This window comes from Sciurus carolinensis, chromosome X, assembly GCF_902686445.1.
Source record: "Sciurus carolinensis chromosome X, mSciCar1.2, whole genome shotgun sequence".
In the NCBI taxonomy this organism is placed as follows: Eukaryota; Metazoa; Chordata; class Mammalia; order Rodentia; family Sciuridae; genus Sciurus; species Sciurus carolinensis.
The window spans coordinates 9,002,426-9,014,502 of record NC_062232.1 but is presented as its reverse complement, the minus strand read 5'-3'; the positions used below and the strand labels follow the sequence as shown (position 1 = coordinate 9,014,502).

At 37.7% G+C, this 12,077-nt stretch overlaps 1 protein-coding gene across 5 annotated transcripts in view; it reads right to left on the bottom strand.

Annotated features, from left to right (window-relative positions):
• Frmpd4 (FERM and PDZ domain containing 4) overlaps positions 1–12,077 on the bottom strand; it is a 975,050-nt gene that overhangs the window by 5,366 nt on the left and 957,607 nt on the right. For 4 of the 5 annotated variants that reach the window (XM_047537129.1, XM_047537128.1, XM_047537132.1 and 1 more), the window contains 5 exons: positions 11,094–11,220; positions 8,508–8,597; positions 7,751–7,933; positions 5,569–5,707; positions 258–1,322 (listed from right to left, as the gene is read on the bottom strand). In XM_047537129.1, coding sequence (XP_047393085.1) covers positions 258–1,322; positions 5,569–5,707; positions 7,751–7,933; positions 8,508–8,597; positions 11,094–11,220 — 1,604 coding nt within the window. The remainder of the gene's footprint in view (positions 1–257; positions 1,323–5,568; positions 5,708–7,750; positions 7,934–8,507; positions 8,598–11,093; positions 11,221–12,077) is intronic. The other variant, XM_047537130.1, reaches the window with a different exon arrangement.

Below are 12,077 nucleotides of genomic sequence, written 5' to 3'. Positions count from 1 at the left end.
GGAGGTGGGGGGTCGTGCCATATGGTTTAAAAATATAACGAAAGAAATCACATACACATACACAACACACACACACACACACACACACACACACACACCAAAAAAAAAAAAAAACCCACGATGGTGATTCAGTTTATTTATGGAATGGGACAATGCATGAAATGTAGAATACCACATAACAGGACTCCAAAGAAAAATGGCTTGAATGGATGGATGACATGGTTATCAGTGAATAAACGTAACAATCATGAAAGAACCTGAATTGTCACTGGTCTGCTGTTCTTCTGAAACAGATAGAGCTTCTAGAGCTTCCAGAGTGGAAACGACAGCATTATCCAGTCCCTTCTCGCACTTTCCCTCAGCACTTGTGGGCACAGCATCGATGAGGGACACAGGGATCTCATCGTTTTGCAGACTGCTGCCTTGCTCCTTGTCCTTATGGAAGGAAGTTGCCTGGCTCTGAGTGTCCTCCTCATCCGAACTGTCTCTAAAGCCAGGTGGGGGCGCAGCAATGGCCATGTTCAAGGAACGCAACAGGAAGTCATCCTCATTGTCATCACCTTCCGGAGGAGGCAGGGACGTGAGGTCAATGATGTCATCACTTGACCCAGACAGGTTGAGGATGGCTGGCTGGTTCATCTCGCCCACCACAAGGTCTTCCTCACAGCTTACCTCATCCTCGTCCTCTGCATCATCGGTGTTTTCTGCATAACAGATGTCATGCAAGAGGGGTTCCTCTATCCCCTCAGGGGCCTCAAAATTTTTCACATCACCTATGTTTGCATAAACAGAATTTGCCACAAACTGGATGCTCTCTGTATCTGGAGTGAGATCGAGGTTCTTCATGTCATTGGCACTGCTGATGTAGAGATTTTTCTGCTTCTCCAGCATTTCTGGACTCTCATCTAACAGTCTCTCATAGCCAAGAGTTGGGGGACTCATACCATCATCCAAGGCAAGATCTCCAAAAATAAAGGACACTTTGGCTCCTCTCGGAGATTCCTGTGCTTTCTTTAAAGTTTCTGGTCCTGAGAGGGTCATCAGGGACCGCTGGGCTAGACTTCTGTAGTCTGCCTCACAGGGAGCATCACTGGGCTGGGTCAACTGCTGGTTAAGTTCATCTGAATTATAGGTGTTGTCTATATACAAGTGCCGGTGGTCCTTTGGACACATGGTGCTGTCTGTAATCTCAACTGCCTTCTGTTTTGAATCTATATATGTTATCTGAGCTTCTTGTTCCCCTTCACCAATGAAGGTGGTCATTTGAGGCATACAGTTCCAATCTGGGCCAAGGAGGTTAGGCTTTCCTTTATTTTCAGCTCCTAAAGAGAAAGAATCATGCAAAGACACATTACTGTGATATTTGGGTTCTTTTTTATTAGGGGGGGAGCTTTATCTGTGTTTCTTAATTTAATGGTTTATAGCATCACTGTGTAAATATAATCATTTGACTTTCCAAATATAGTACTGCTCAATGTAAGCTCCAGGTGCAAGGATTCCTTGGTTAGGAGAATCAACATTAACAAAACTGATATACATAAAATCCAATTGCTATATAATTAGAAGACCTTATTTGCATCTATGAATGTAAATATACAACATGCCTTTTACAAAGCTGAAAGGTGATATTTCAATAGGCTGTTATTCTAGAAAATAAAGTGTCCTTTTCTTTGTAAAGTGAGATCTAACAGTCTCCACTTTGTGGTGGAAGATATTGGATTGTTTTCTCATTGAGTTAATAGAAGGTCAAGGATCTTCATACTTCTACCATATTTCCTAGGAAACTAAAATAAATATTGCACCACTACCTTCAGCCTATTTATATCCTCCTGGAAATAATATATTCATGTACAAATGTCAGCCTAGATAGCTCTATGTATGTGTGTATATAATGTTTAAGGTAGAACATTCACAAATGATGTACTTCTCTCTGCTATTTCCAAGTATAGTTAATATTTAGAGTAATTTCAATTTTTGTTCTTGTCATGGGAACCCATGAAGATTTGTTTGATGTTTCTCATGAATTAAAATTGTAAAACCCTAATTTAAATATTATTGTTTTGTTTTCTCTTCAAGGGTCTTTAAATATGGAATTTTCATGTGAAGATTTGCTCTGATATTTAACAAGACAGGAAATTTGGGTCATTCTGTGAATATTGCTTTGTAGATTCCAAAGGCAACATTTTGACAAAAATTTAGGACCCTACCATTTTTCCATCTGTTCCCACTTGGCCTAGTTTGGGTGATAACTGTTGTTACATGTAGAAGACATATGGAAAAGAAAATCGGTTTTACTAAAGTAATTTTTGCTCCCCCCAAATTATACAATAGACTTCAAACTGAACAATGTTCAGTCATTTTACTAAATATATATATTTTCATAAATAGTAAGTATAGTTTGAAGACATTTAGTTGTGAACTAGCCACATTTATATCTTAACTTATAATCAGTATACTGCATGGGTGTTCAACAATATTTTGCCAACATGAGAATTTAGGTTATGATGGGCTCTGTGGGTGTGTGCATGTGTGTATATGTATTTGTGGGGTTGGGGGTATGGAAGAAGTATGGTTCAGCAAAGTTGTAACAGCTAGGTTTAGACCCCATGTTGGCAACATTTTCTGTAAAGGGAGGACCAGAAAGTAAATATTTTAGTTTTTTCAGGCCAACTGTTTCAGTATAGCAACTATTAAACTCTGCTGTTTTAACATAAATGTAGCCATAGGTGATAAATAAACAAATGGAAATATGGACTGAGTGGGTGGGCACCCAAAGATGTGTTCAAACTATGATCTTATTGGACATGTGACCATATTTGGAAAGAGTATTGTAGATTATATTAAGGATCTTGAGGCAAGTTAATCCTTAATTATCTGTTTGGGCCCTAAATCCAATGGTGAGTGCACTTGTAGTGGTGGGAGATTTGGACCACACATGTGAAGTGAGAGGCTAAGGCAGGAAATGTGCAGTCACATGGAATGCTGACAGCCACCATAAGTGGGAAAAGGCAAGGAAGGATCCTCTCCTACATCCTTTGGAGTGCGTACAGTCCTGCTGATACCTTTTTTTGCCTTCTGGCCTCCAAAACTGGGAGAGATTTATGTTGTTTTGGCCACTAGATTTGTGATAATTTGTTCCAGAGTAATACAATATGTGTAGTTGAATTCCAATAAAATTTTATTTGGAATAACAACTCATGGTTTACACCAACAAAAAAAAAACATGAATAGACCAGAAAACTAAAAGCAAGTTAATGATACTTACTCAGATCTCGCTGAAGCCCAGAGATACAAAGATGTGTGGAGTCAGGAATTTTGAAAATGCTTGAAGGTAAACTTTCAAGATGAAGGAAAATAAATGGAGGCTTACTTCCTTAACAGAGATCTTAACTAAGGTCTATTTCAATTTGTGATAAGAAGAAAACACATGCTCAATTTTAGCTTCCTTGCAGAAGGGTATACTGATTTGACTTCCTGGAATGATTCTGGAGACATGGAAGGATCTGGGGTGAGAACTTAGATCTGTTCTGTGGCTCAGCCTCTAGTGAACCAGGGGTGAACTGATCCTACTAGACTTTACTCTTGTTATTTCTCACATCTCAGGAGATCTTTGGCAGTTTCTAAAGAAAAGAGGTGCTTGCAGGCACTAGAGGATGCTAAGTCCCAGGCTGCTGCTCACTTGAGGTGTACCTGTTTCATTTCAGGGTGTGCTGTCTCTCCCTTATCCACCCCACTGTCTCTCAGAGTGAAGAAAGATATTTGCAGCATGTTTCCTCACCCTGGAAGAAATCACTTAGAGGTTGAGGCTCCATTTTTCCCTCACAGTAATACTTTTTGCAACTAAGTTTGTCTCTCAGTTTTATAACACATTTTATTGTGGATGGCTATAAATTGGACAGAAGTAAGACCCTTATTACTGTAGCCATTTTTAGAATGGAAGTTTGGTTTTCTTACTATACCTGTACAATTTAGTGGTCCATGGTGAAAAGGTTTCAGTGTCAAAATAAGCTTTAAGATTAGAAAATAAAAAGCCAAAACTGGGTTTTCAATGTGAAAGGATTGTGTTAAATTGCTGAACTGCTCTTCAGAATTTCACAGGTCATTGTTGAATTGCTCTAAATCTCTTTGCCTAATGAAAATATGTGGTCATAAAAATATGTATCACCAAATCCTGTGTATACTTACTACCTCCTTTTTGTTCTTTCCCTTATTCTAATTATTTTTAGTCATGTGTGTCTTTCCAGGATTTTCTTTGCTCCATCTTCCATATTCCTCTCTCTTCTTTATTTATGTAACTTTCATTCTCAATTTTTAAACCAGTGTTTTTTTACTGTCAAGTAGTGGAATTAGTAATAGAACTAGTGAGCATCATTTTAAGTGTTCTACATAGATTTTTTTTCTAAACCTTCCCTTGAAAACTAAGTTTTCAATCCCAGTTATACAAATGAAGACACCCAAGCTTAGAGTAATTTGAAAACACATGCATTTTAATGTGGGGTTGAATTAAACCTTAGATTTATATGATTGGAAGTCAGAGTTGCCTTCTAACTCACTCTGTCATCTCTTGTTTTCTCTGCTTTCACATTTTCTATTACTACAATTGATTCCACTTACCAAGCCATTATAATAAATTGCATGTGAGTCTATGTGCATGTCTATGAATCTATATGTTACAATATATTTGTGGAATAAAGACATATTTTCTGCTCAGTTTAAAAACATGAAGGGGTTTTCCTTCCCCCTTTTCTCTCAGAAATGGTTATAGGAATTTGTTTTTAAGAATTTCTTCTCTTTTAGAAGTAATTCTAATTATGGAACCCCTGTGTATGATTTTTTTCATGTGTCAGTGACTCTGCCTTGAATGGTGGTATCCATAGCCACATTCACTGAACATCCACTGTAGATAGAGGAAAATGCTCAAATACTGAAGAAAAGAAGTCCTAACATAAAAACACTCACCCTCAAAGGAAGAATCCTTTAAAAAATTTTTTGGCTCTCCTTGTCCTTATTTTGTGTCCTGTCAAGAGGCTATATTGAAGTATTTTATATCTTTACCATCTTGATGCTCCTATGATAGATCTAAGATGACTGCCAGAGTAGAAGTGCCTTCTAGAGTCCCTGAGTTCAAGTGCTGGAAAACACCTACCTCCTCCTGCTGGTAAAGTTCCCTGAAAGTCTGACTACAGGGAGAAGGCTCCCAGGCAGCTGGGTCTAGGACATCTTAAGGAATGAGCAGTCCTAGAACAGGGGACTCACAATCTTTCCTTTCATCACTAGTTCTCTGTGTTCTGACCACTGTAAGAGTGAGGCAATAAAAATGTAGTCATAAATAATAAGAACACACCTGACCTTTACAAGTGCCATAATAAATGTGATGGGGAATCAGCATTTTTAACAATTAGACAATATTAGCAGTACTTGAAGGCTTTTGTATTGTTTGGACATGAGCTTTTCTATGTGTTCAAATTTAACTCTTTAAGTAACATCTTATTATGGTAAGGTGAGGTCTGATTGCAGCAGCAGGGGTAATGGAGGAGTCAGTGCTTCTTGAGTTTAGAAAGAATATACCTGTGTCCTGGGTTCCTGTATTTTTCTTGTTGGCCATGTTAAATATCGACCTCCTGGAATCTACCAGCAGCCTGTAGTATCCAGCTGTCAGGCAGGCCAGGTTCATGGCATCTGAGGATTCCATCAGGAGTGTGATAGGCTGCACAAAAAAGATGTTTTGGTCAAAGCTAACCTCCTCAATAATCTCCTTCAAGTGGCAACAGCTGCATTTATGTTCATGAAATATAAAGAGAAGAATTTATTGAGAAAACATTGCATTGGAGAAACATGAATGGGAAGAAAAAGTCAGGGATAACACAGAGTGCCTTACTGAAAAACATTTAGGATATATCACTTAAAAAACCTAGAGATTTATGATCTCTTCATTGTCAGATTGGAATAAAAACAACAACAGCAACAAAAACCCATTAATTTTCTTCTCAAAAAGTTAACATTTTAAAAGGTGTTAGTTAAGTTACAAGTTACCTCAGTGATCAGAAGTGAATCCACAATGTGAAAATCACAGGAAGATTAAGTTTGGGGTTCACAATGAAAATTACTGTTAAAGAAAAGATAAAAATCAAGTGGAAATTTCTAAGACTAAATGAAAAGTGTCAAAGAATTCCAGGAAAAGGATGCTTCTGAAAGAAAAGGTACATTTACAGGAAGGTAAACTATAACTGAGAGTTCACCATGATAAAACTTTCTGGAATCAATGAAGTTATATAACTGGACATGTATCTTGGGTATACATGGAAAGAAATGTTGATGAATAAATTTTTCTCTTTGAGTTAGGAAGGGTGTGTTCTTGTGGAAATAAATAAACTGGGAGAGAAGGGAGCAACCAAAAGCAGACATCAAGAGAGCAAGAGACAGTGAGAAAAACAGGTCTTTACTGGCACTCCCAGGAGTAAGACACTAACCAGGTTCAATGTCCCATCCAAACACCTGTACTACTTGTTGAACTATCTTTCCTTCTACTTCAGATGAGGTCTCCCCTCAACCTTGAAGCTATACCACTATTATTCAATATGAGGGAAGACAACATTAGTAGGGTCTCACCATTCATTTCTATTTGGGACAGATTAGGGTTGATAGCAGATCTGTAATGACCACATCCAGTTCATTCTTCTGCCCTTTTCTCATGATGGGGTTATTTCCTTCATTATCGTTAGTCATAGACTAGGACAGGTATTCCAAATCTATCTTTACACTCTCAACTTGCCATGAAGTCAGCTGGAATCCTCTGGATTCAGCCTATGAAATTCTATGGCCATAGCTAACATACCTGAGTTCCATATTCTTTATTTCCTGATCATCTGTTCCTATTGTAGAGTGTACTGATACACCCTGATTTGCTCTAGAAACCCTTTCACATAGCCTCAATTACTCTTAATTCACTCTACCCAGACCATGCTGGTGGTAGTTGGGGTATAGTTGGGTCCTCTCCAACTGTCCTCAGAGCAACCCTCCTGGCTGACACTGTCTCCTTTTTGGAGGCACTGTCTCCTTTTGGGTCTAGTGCTTTTTCTTCATAGAAACGTTAGATATATTAACATAGGCAAAATCCAATGACTCATATTTACTGGAAGACAAAGCCAGTGGAATAAGGAGACCTAGATTGTTTCCCAATAACTTCTGCTGTGGGGAGTAGAGTTTAGCCCTTTGTGGACAACCTCAGATGGTTGTTCTAAATAGAATGACCGTGACATTCCTAGGGGCAAGGTATTTAGTCAGTACCAATTTCTACAGCATGAGAAAACAAACTGAAATACCCATATTTTCCAAAGGAGCAATCAAATATAGACCCAACTTAGTGAAAGGGAATGGGAATTCTAAAGAAAGTTAGGGAAAAAAATCTCCTTGACTCTATGTGAATCATACATTCTAGAAAGGTAGTTGGGAAAAATCTCCCCTACTCTCTGCCTATGGCTCAGTAGTATAAAATAAGAGGAACCTAGAAATTATATAGCTTGCTTTCTCGTGTATAGATGAAGAAATGAAGCCCAGAGAAGTATAGCAATTTGCCTCTAAATCACAGTAAAGACTGGAGCATCAGTCCTTAGTGGAGTGGGTTATCCTGCACTGCATAGCATTGCTAAGGCTCTGCACACATTAACTTGTTTGTTTTGTAAAGACCAGCAGTGTTATTATAAATGAGATGTTCAAACCAAGGTCACGTGTCAACATTTGAAAGGTTTACCTTCACATCTAGCACGTGGAGCTCAACCCTCACCAAGTTCTCCTCTTCAGTAAACATTTCAATCCTGTTGACATGGCTGAAGTCAGCTAAAAGTGCCACCAGATTGGTTTTGGTATTTATGACGTGGCTTATGCCATACCGGGGCCCAACCAGGAGAGTCACTTCTGAGCGCTTCTCTGCCTGCTGAAGAAGAGACGGTGACAAAATATTTTAAAACCCACATTTTCTGAAGCACTATGCAAAGTTGAACCTAAGAGCCTGTTTTTATTAAGATTATATTTTCTTTAGAAAGTACTTCTGGGTCACATTGTACTAAATTATCCAATGAGAAGGACCAGATACATGATCACATTGAAGCTCTGGTAAATTATGAATAATATATAAAGTAAATGTTATCATAACACAATGAATTCATAATCACAAGAGGATTTTAGAAATGAGAGTTCTCTCTCTCTTTTAGTGTGAAAACAACTTCTGGCTCAATGCTTTAAAAGGCAACCGTTGTTAGAGTCCTTTGATTCTCCTTTTTCTTCACATTTCTTTTTCTAGGGCATTCTGTAGTGGCATTATCTAGTTAAACAGTTTTTTTTTTTTCAGATATTTTCAGACTGTGGTGATGTCAATTATAAATGAAGGCTGGAAAAGATTCCTAGTTGATTTGCTTTTGCATCAGGGGCAGCTCACTCAAGACAGTCTCTGCAGTGACATTTTATGGACCACCACGTCTTCTGATAAAAAGAAAGAAAACAGAAATTACCACTAATGTTGCCTTGAACACACGGCCTCCATACAGTCTCAGGTCACTGAGGAACTTGAGATAGTGAACCTTGGCTTGAAGTGCAGAGAGCTGAAGAGAGAAAAGAAAGCTAACTTGTCGATTCTATTGGGGCTAAAGACCCACTGGAAACAAGGGAGAAACTGGAAGGACAACTTATTGCTGGGGAGATGGATTGTGATGAGACCCCTCATTAGGAAGGAAAGTAAATTGCTACGTATTTGATTTCCTGATGATAGACTGCAACATGACATCAAGATTCAAATCTTAATTCATCTGAGAGAAATTCATGGGGGACTCACAAGTATGGGTATGTGGACTGAGATGCTTGACAAGTGAGAACAAGTTCATAAAATGTTCCAAGGAAACATCTGCCCATTGGGAAGTTTCAAGAGACAAGTGGTGCTTTCCAATTGCAACTAGGGACACAGGTGGGTTGAACACAAATTCTCCCACAGCACAGGAGACTCACCTGTACGTGGTTTGTGGGAACTGTTTCGAATACGCACCTGAAATCTATGCAGAGCCTTTGAAACAGGCTCTTACACCTTCCCTCTCAAGTTTCTTCTGGCCTTTGCAGATTTACAGGGAAAATAACCTTTGTGAGTTCCAATCATTGTGGAAATGTTTGAACTTGCTATATAAGTACTTGTTTTATTAATTCAACTGTGAGAATCTGTTGAGTTTCATGAATGAGTTACAAATAAAATTTTATCCAGATAAAGTTTATAAAGACTTAATGTAGGCTCCCACATCATTAAAAAAAGTATTTTGATTAAGAACATGTCCATGTTTCATACTGAATGTGTCAGGAATGTTTATTAAGTGTGAAATTTTCCAACAAGGCTTAGATGATCTTTCAGTAGCAATGATTATAAAATTCTGTTTTTAATCACACATGACTTGCTGACTCATCTGTTAACTATGCTTAAAGGTACTATCCTTTATGTAATTGTTATTTAGTGCCATTCATTATTATCATTATTATCATCACTATTATTTTGTGGTACTGGGGATTGAACTCAGGGACTTACATATGCTAGGGAAATGCTCGCCACTGAAGTACATTCCCAGTCCTTTAAAAATTTTGATTTTTGAGACAGGGTCTTGCTAAGTTGCAGAGACTGACCTCTAACTTGTTATCCTCTTGCATCAGCCTCTCAAGTAACTGAGATTACAAGCATGTGCCACTGTTCCTGGCTCACTCATCTTACTTCATACAAAAACCCGACATGTTTTGCAAATATTGAGAGCAAGTTACTAGCTCTAGAAAAGCTTACCTTTATAGAAGGACAGTGATACATATATAAATAGAACTTAGTGTAGTTCCTAAATTATTATTAGACAAATGGGTCAGGCTTCATAAAAACCACATCAAGTCAATTAATAGAAATTAGCTTTGGGCAAATCAGAACTGAAATTTTAAAAAAAATATCTTGACCCATGGCATTCCACTATATTCCTAAAGCTGAATGCTCACTGTAATGGGAAAAAAGCATTCTCTCATGAACTGGGAAGTAAGTTAAAGGAGGCTGAGAGTGTGTTGAACCTGGTTATATATTAAAAAAATGTTATGGGGCAAGGACAAAGGAATAGAAATAATGTGCCTTAACTGGCAAAATGGCTTAGAATCTGATACTAAGACCAAAGAATTACCCACATGGACAGTGATGTACATTAGAGTCATACAAGTTTCCATAGCCATTATCAATTGGAAAGTATTCTTAGATTGTTAGTCTGCTTCCTATTTTATAGATCTAGTAATTCAAGTCTCCTTCTCTTTGTGGTTATTGGAATCATTTGCTTTTTATTATTTATAAACCATACCTTTCTTTTCTGACCAACAGTATATTTTTAAATGTCATCTTTGTTTCTCCTACTTAATAAAAACAAATAGCAAGATTTCAACACTAATGACTAGTGACAGAAATAATTTTATTTTTCCTCTAAAAGTAGGATTTAATCCAATGGTTGTCAGTAGGGGTGATTTTGTTCCCCAGGGCACATCTGGCAATGTACAGAGACATTTTTATTGGTCATAATTAGGGGAGGGGTAAAACTGGCAACTTGTAGGTAGAGACCACAATGTCCAGGACAGCTTCCTTCCCCTTCAACAAAGGATGAACTGTTACCAAATGTCAAAAGTGTTATAGTAGATATACCCAGGTTTAATTAAGGTAGATCTTGCCTGCAGGGCCCCTTGCCAACTGCTATGCATTTAAGTTGGTCTGAATGGTAAGCAAGAATGCTATGGAAATGTAGAATTTTCTTGCAGTTCTATTGTCTAATCACAAGGTCTCAGAAGCCATACAAGGTAGGCTCATGAATGTACATACCTCGTACAATAAGGAATTTCTAATTTGTAAGAAAAGATAAGTTTCCCTAAGGATATTTATTTTTCATTAGTCTTAGAAATATGTTAATGATTTTTAAAAGTTATAGGTGTTACCACCTTCTGAAAATATGGTGCTAAGTATTTTATTCATGGTCTAATTTTAAACATTTTTAAAAATGCATGCAAGCCTCCCTCTTCAAAATCTATTTTCTATTAAGATGCAAATGTGATACCTTTTTACCCGGTGGTACCAAGTTTTGATTTGCTTTGACAAGGTGTGAAAGTGCTTTCTTTATGTTCTTCTCTTTCATGCTTTGCAGCACAGCAGAGGGAAGAAAAGTCTCTAATCCCCATTCTTTCCTGCAAGAAAAGCATATTTTTAATTTCACATTCTTGTGATGATTAGTTATCTAAGACAAAATGGCACTCTGATGTTTGTTGGAACAAATGAACTCTTGGCAAGGTGGGGAAGCGACTTTTAATTTACACCCAAGAAACATATCATTTAACCATTAATACATATGTTTTCATTAAAAAAAATTCCTTACTCTCCAAAAGGATGCTAATGAGGTATATGGGGACTAATGGAAATTGAAGAGGCATTTTGTCCAACCCATTTCTTAGTCTCTGAGATTCATTCATGTATGTGAATTTATCTTTTCAACATCTGTTTCATCTCTTTGTTTATTTCCATTATCATACCTCCCTGTCTGCCCACATTTTGTTTCTCTCTCTCTCTCTCTCTCTCTCTCTCTCTCTCTCTCTCTCTCTCTCTCTCTCTTATGTTAGAAGGATGGATGCAACTTCTTCATGCCCCGAAACCATCTTCTTTGTCATTCTCCCTTCAGTGGCTCTTTTTCTAGGAACTCACAGATCTCTTTTGCCCCAGTCAATTCATGTGTAACTCCTTCCATCAACATCTCTTATGGGGGACATATTATGACCCTAGAGTTTGTCTGTACTGAAAGGAAGTGTGCATCTATCAAAGGTATGAATATATAAGGCTAAAACCACATAGGACTGGGTAAATATATTTTTGACCAAAAGCCCATTTCCCCAGCAATGACTAAAACACTCTTCTAAGAAGGTTCCATATTTGAATGCTTAGAAATCTATGCTGATTGTTTGTAGGCCCAACCAGTGTCATCTAAATTATGAAGACCTACAAGAAGATTCTGGTATTTCTCCTTTTCCAGTTCTTCTCCCAAGAAGGGTAA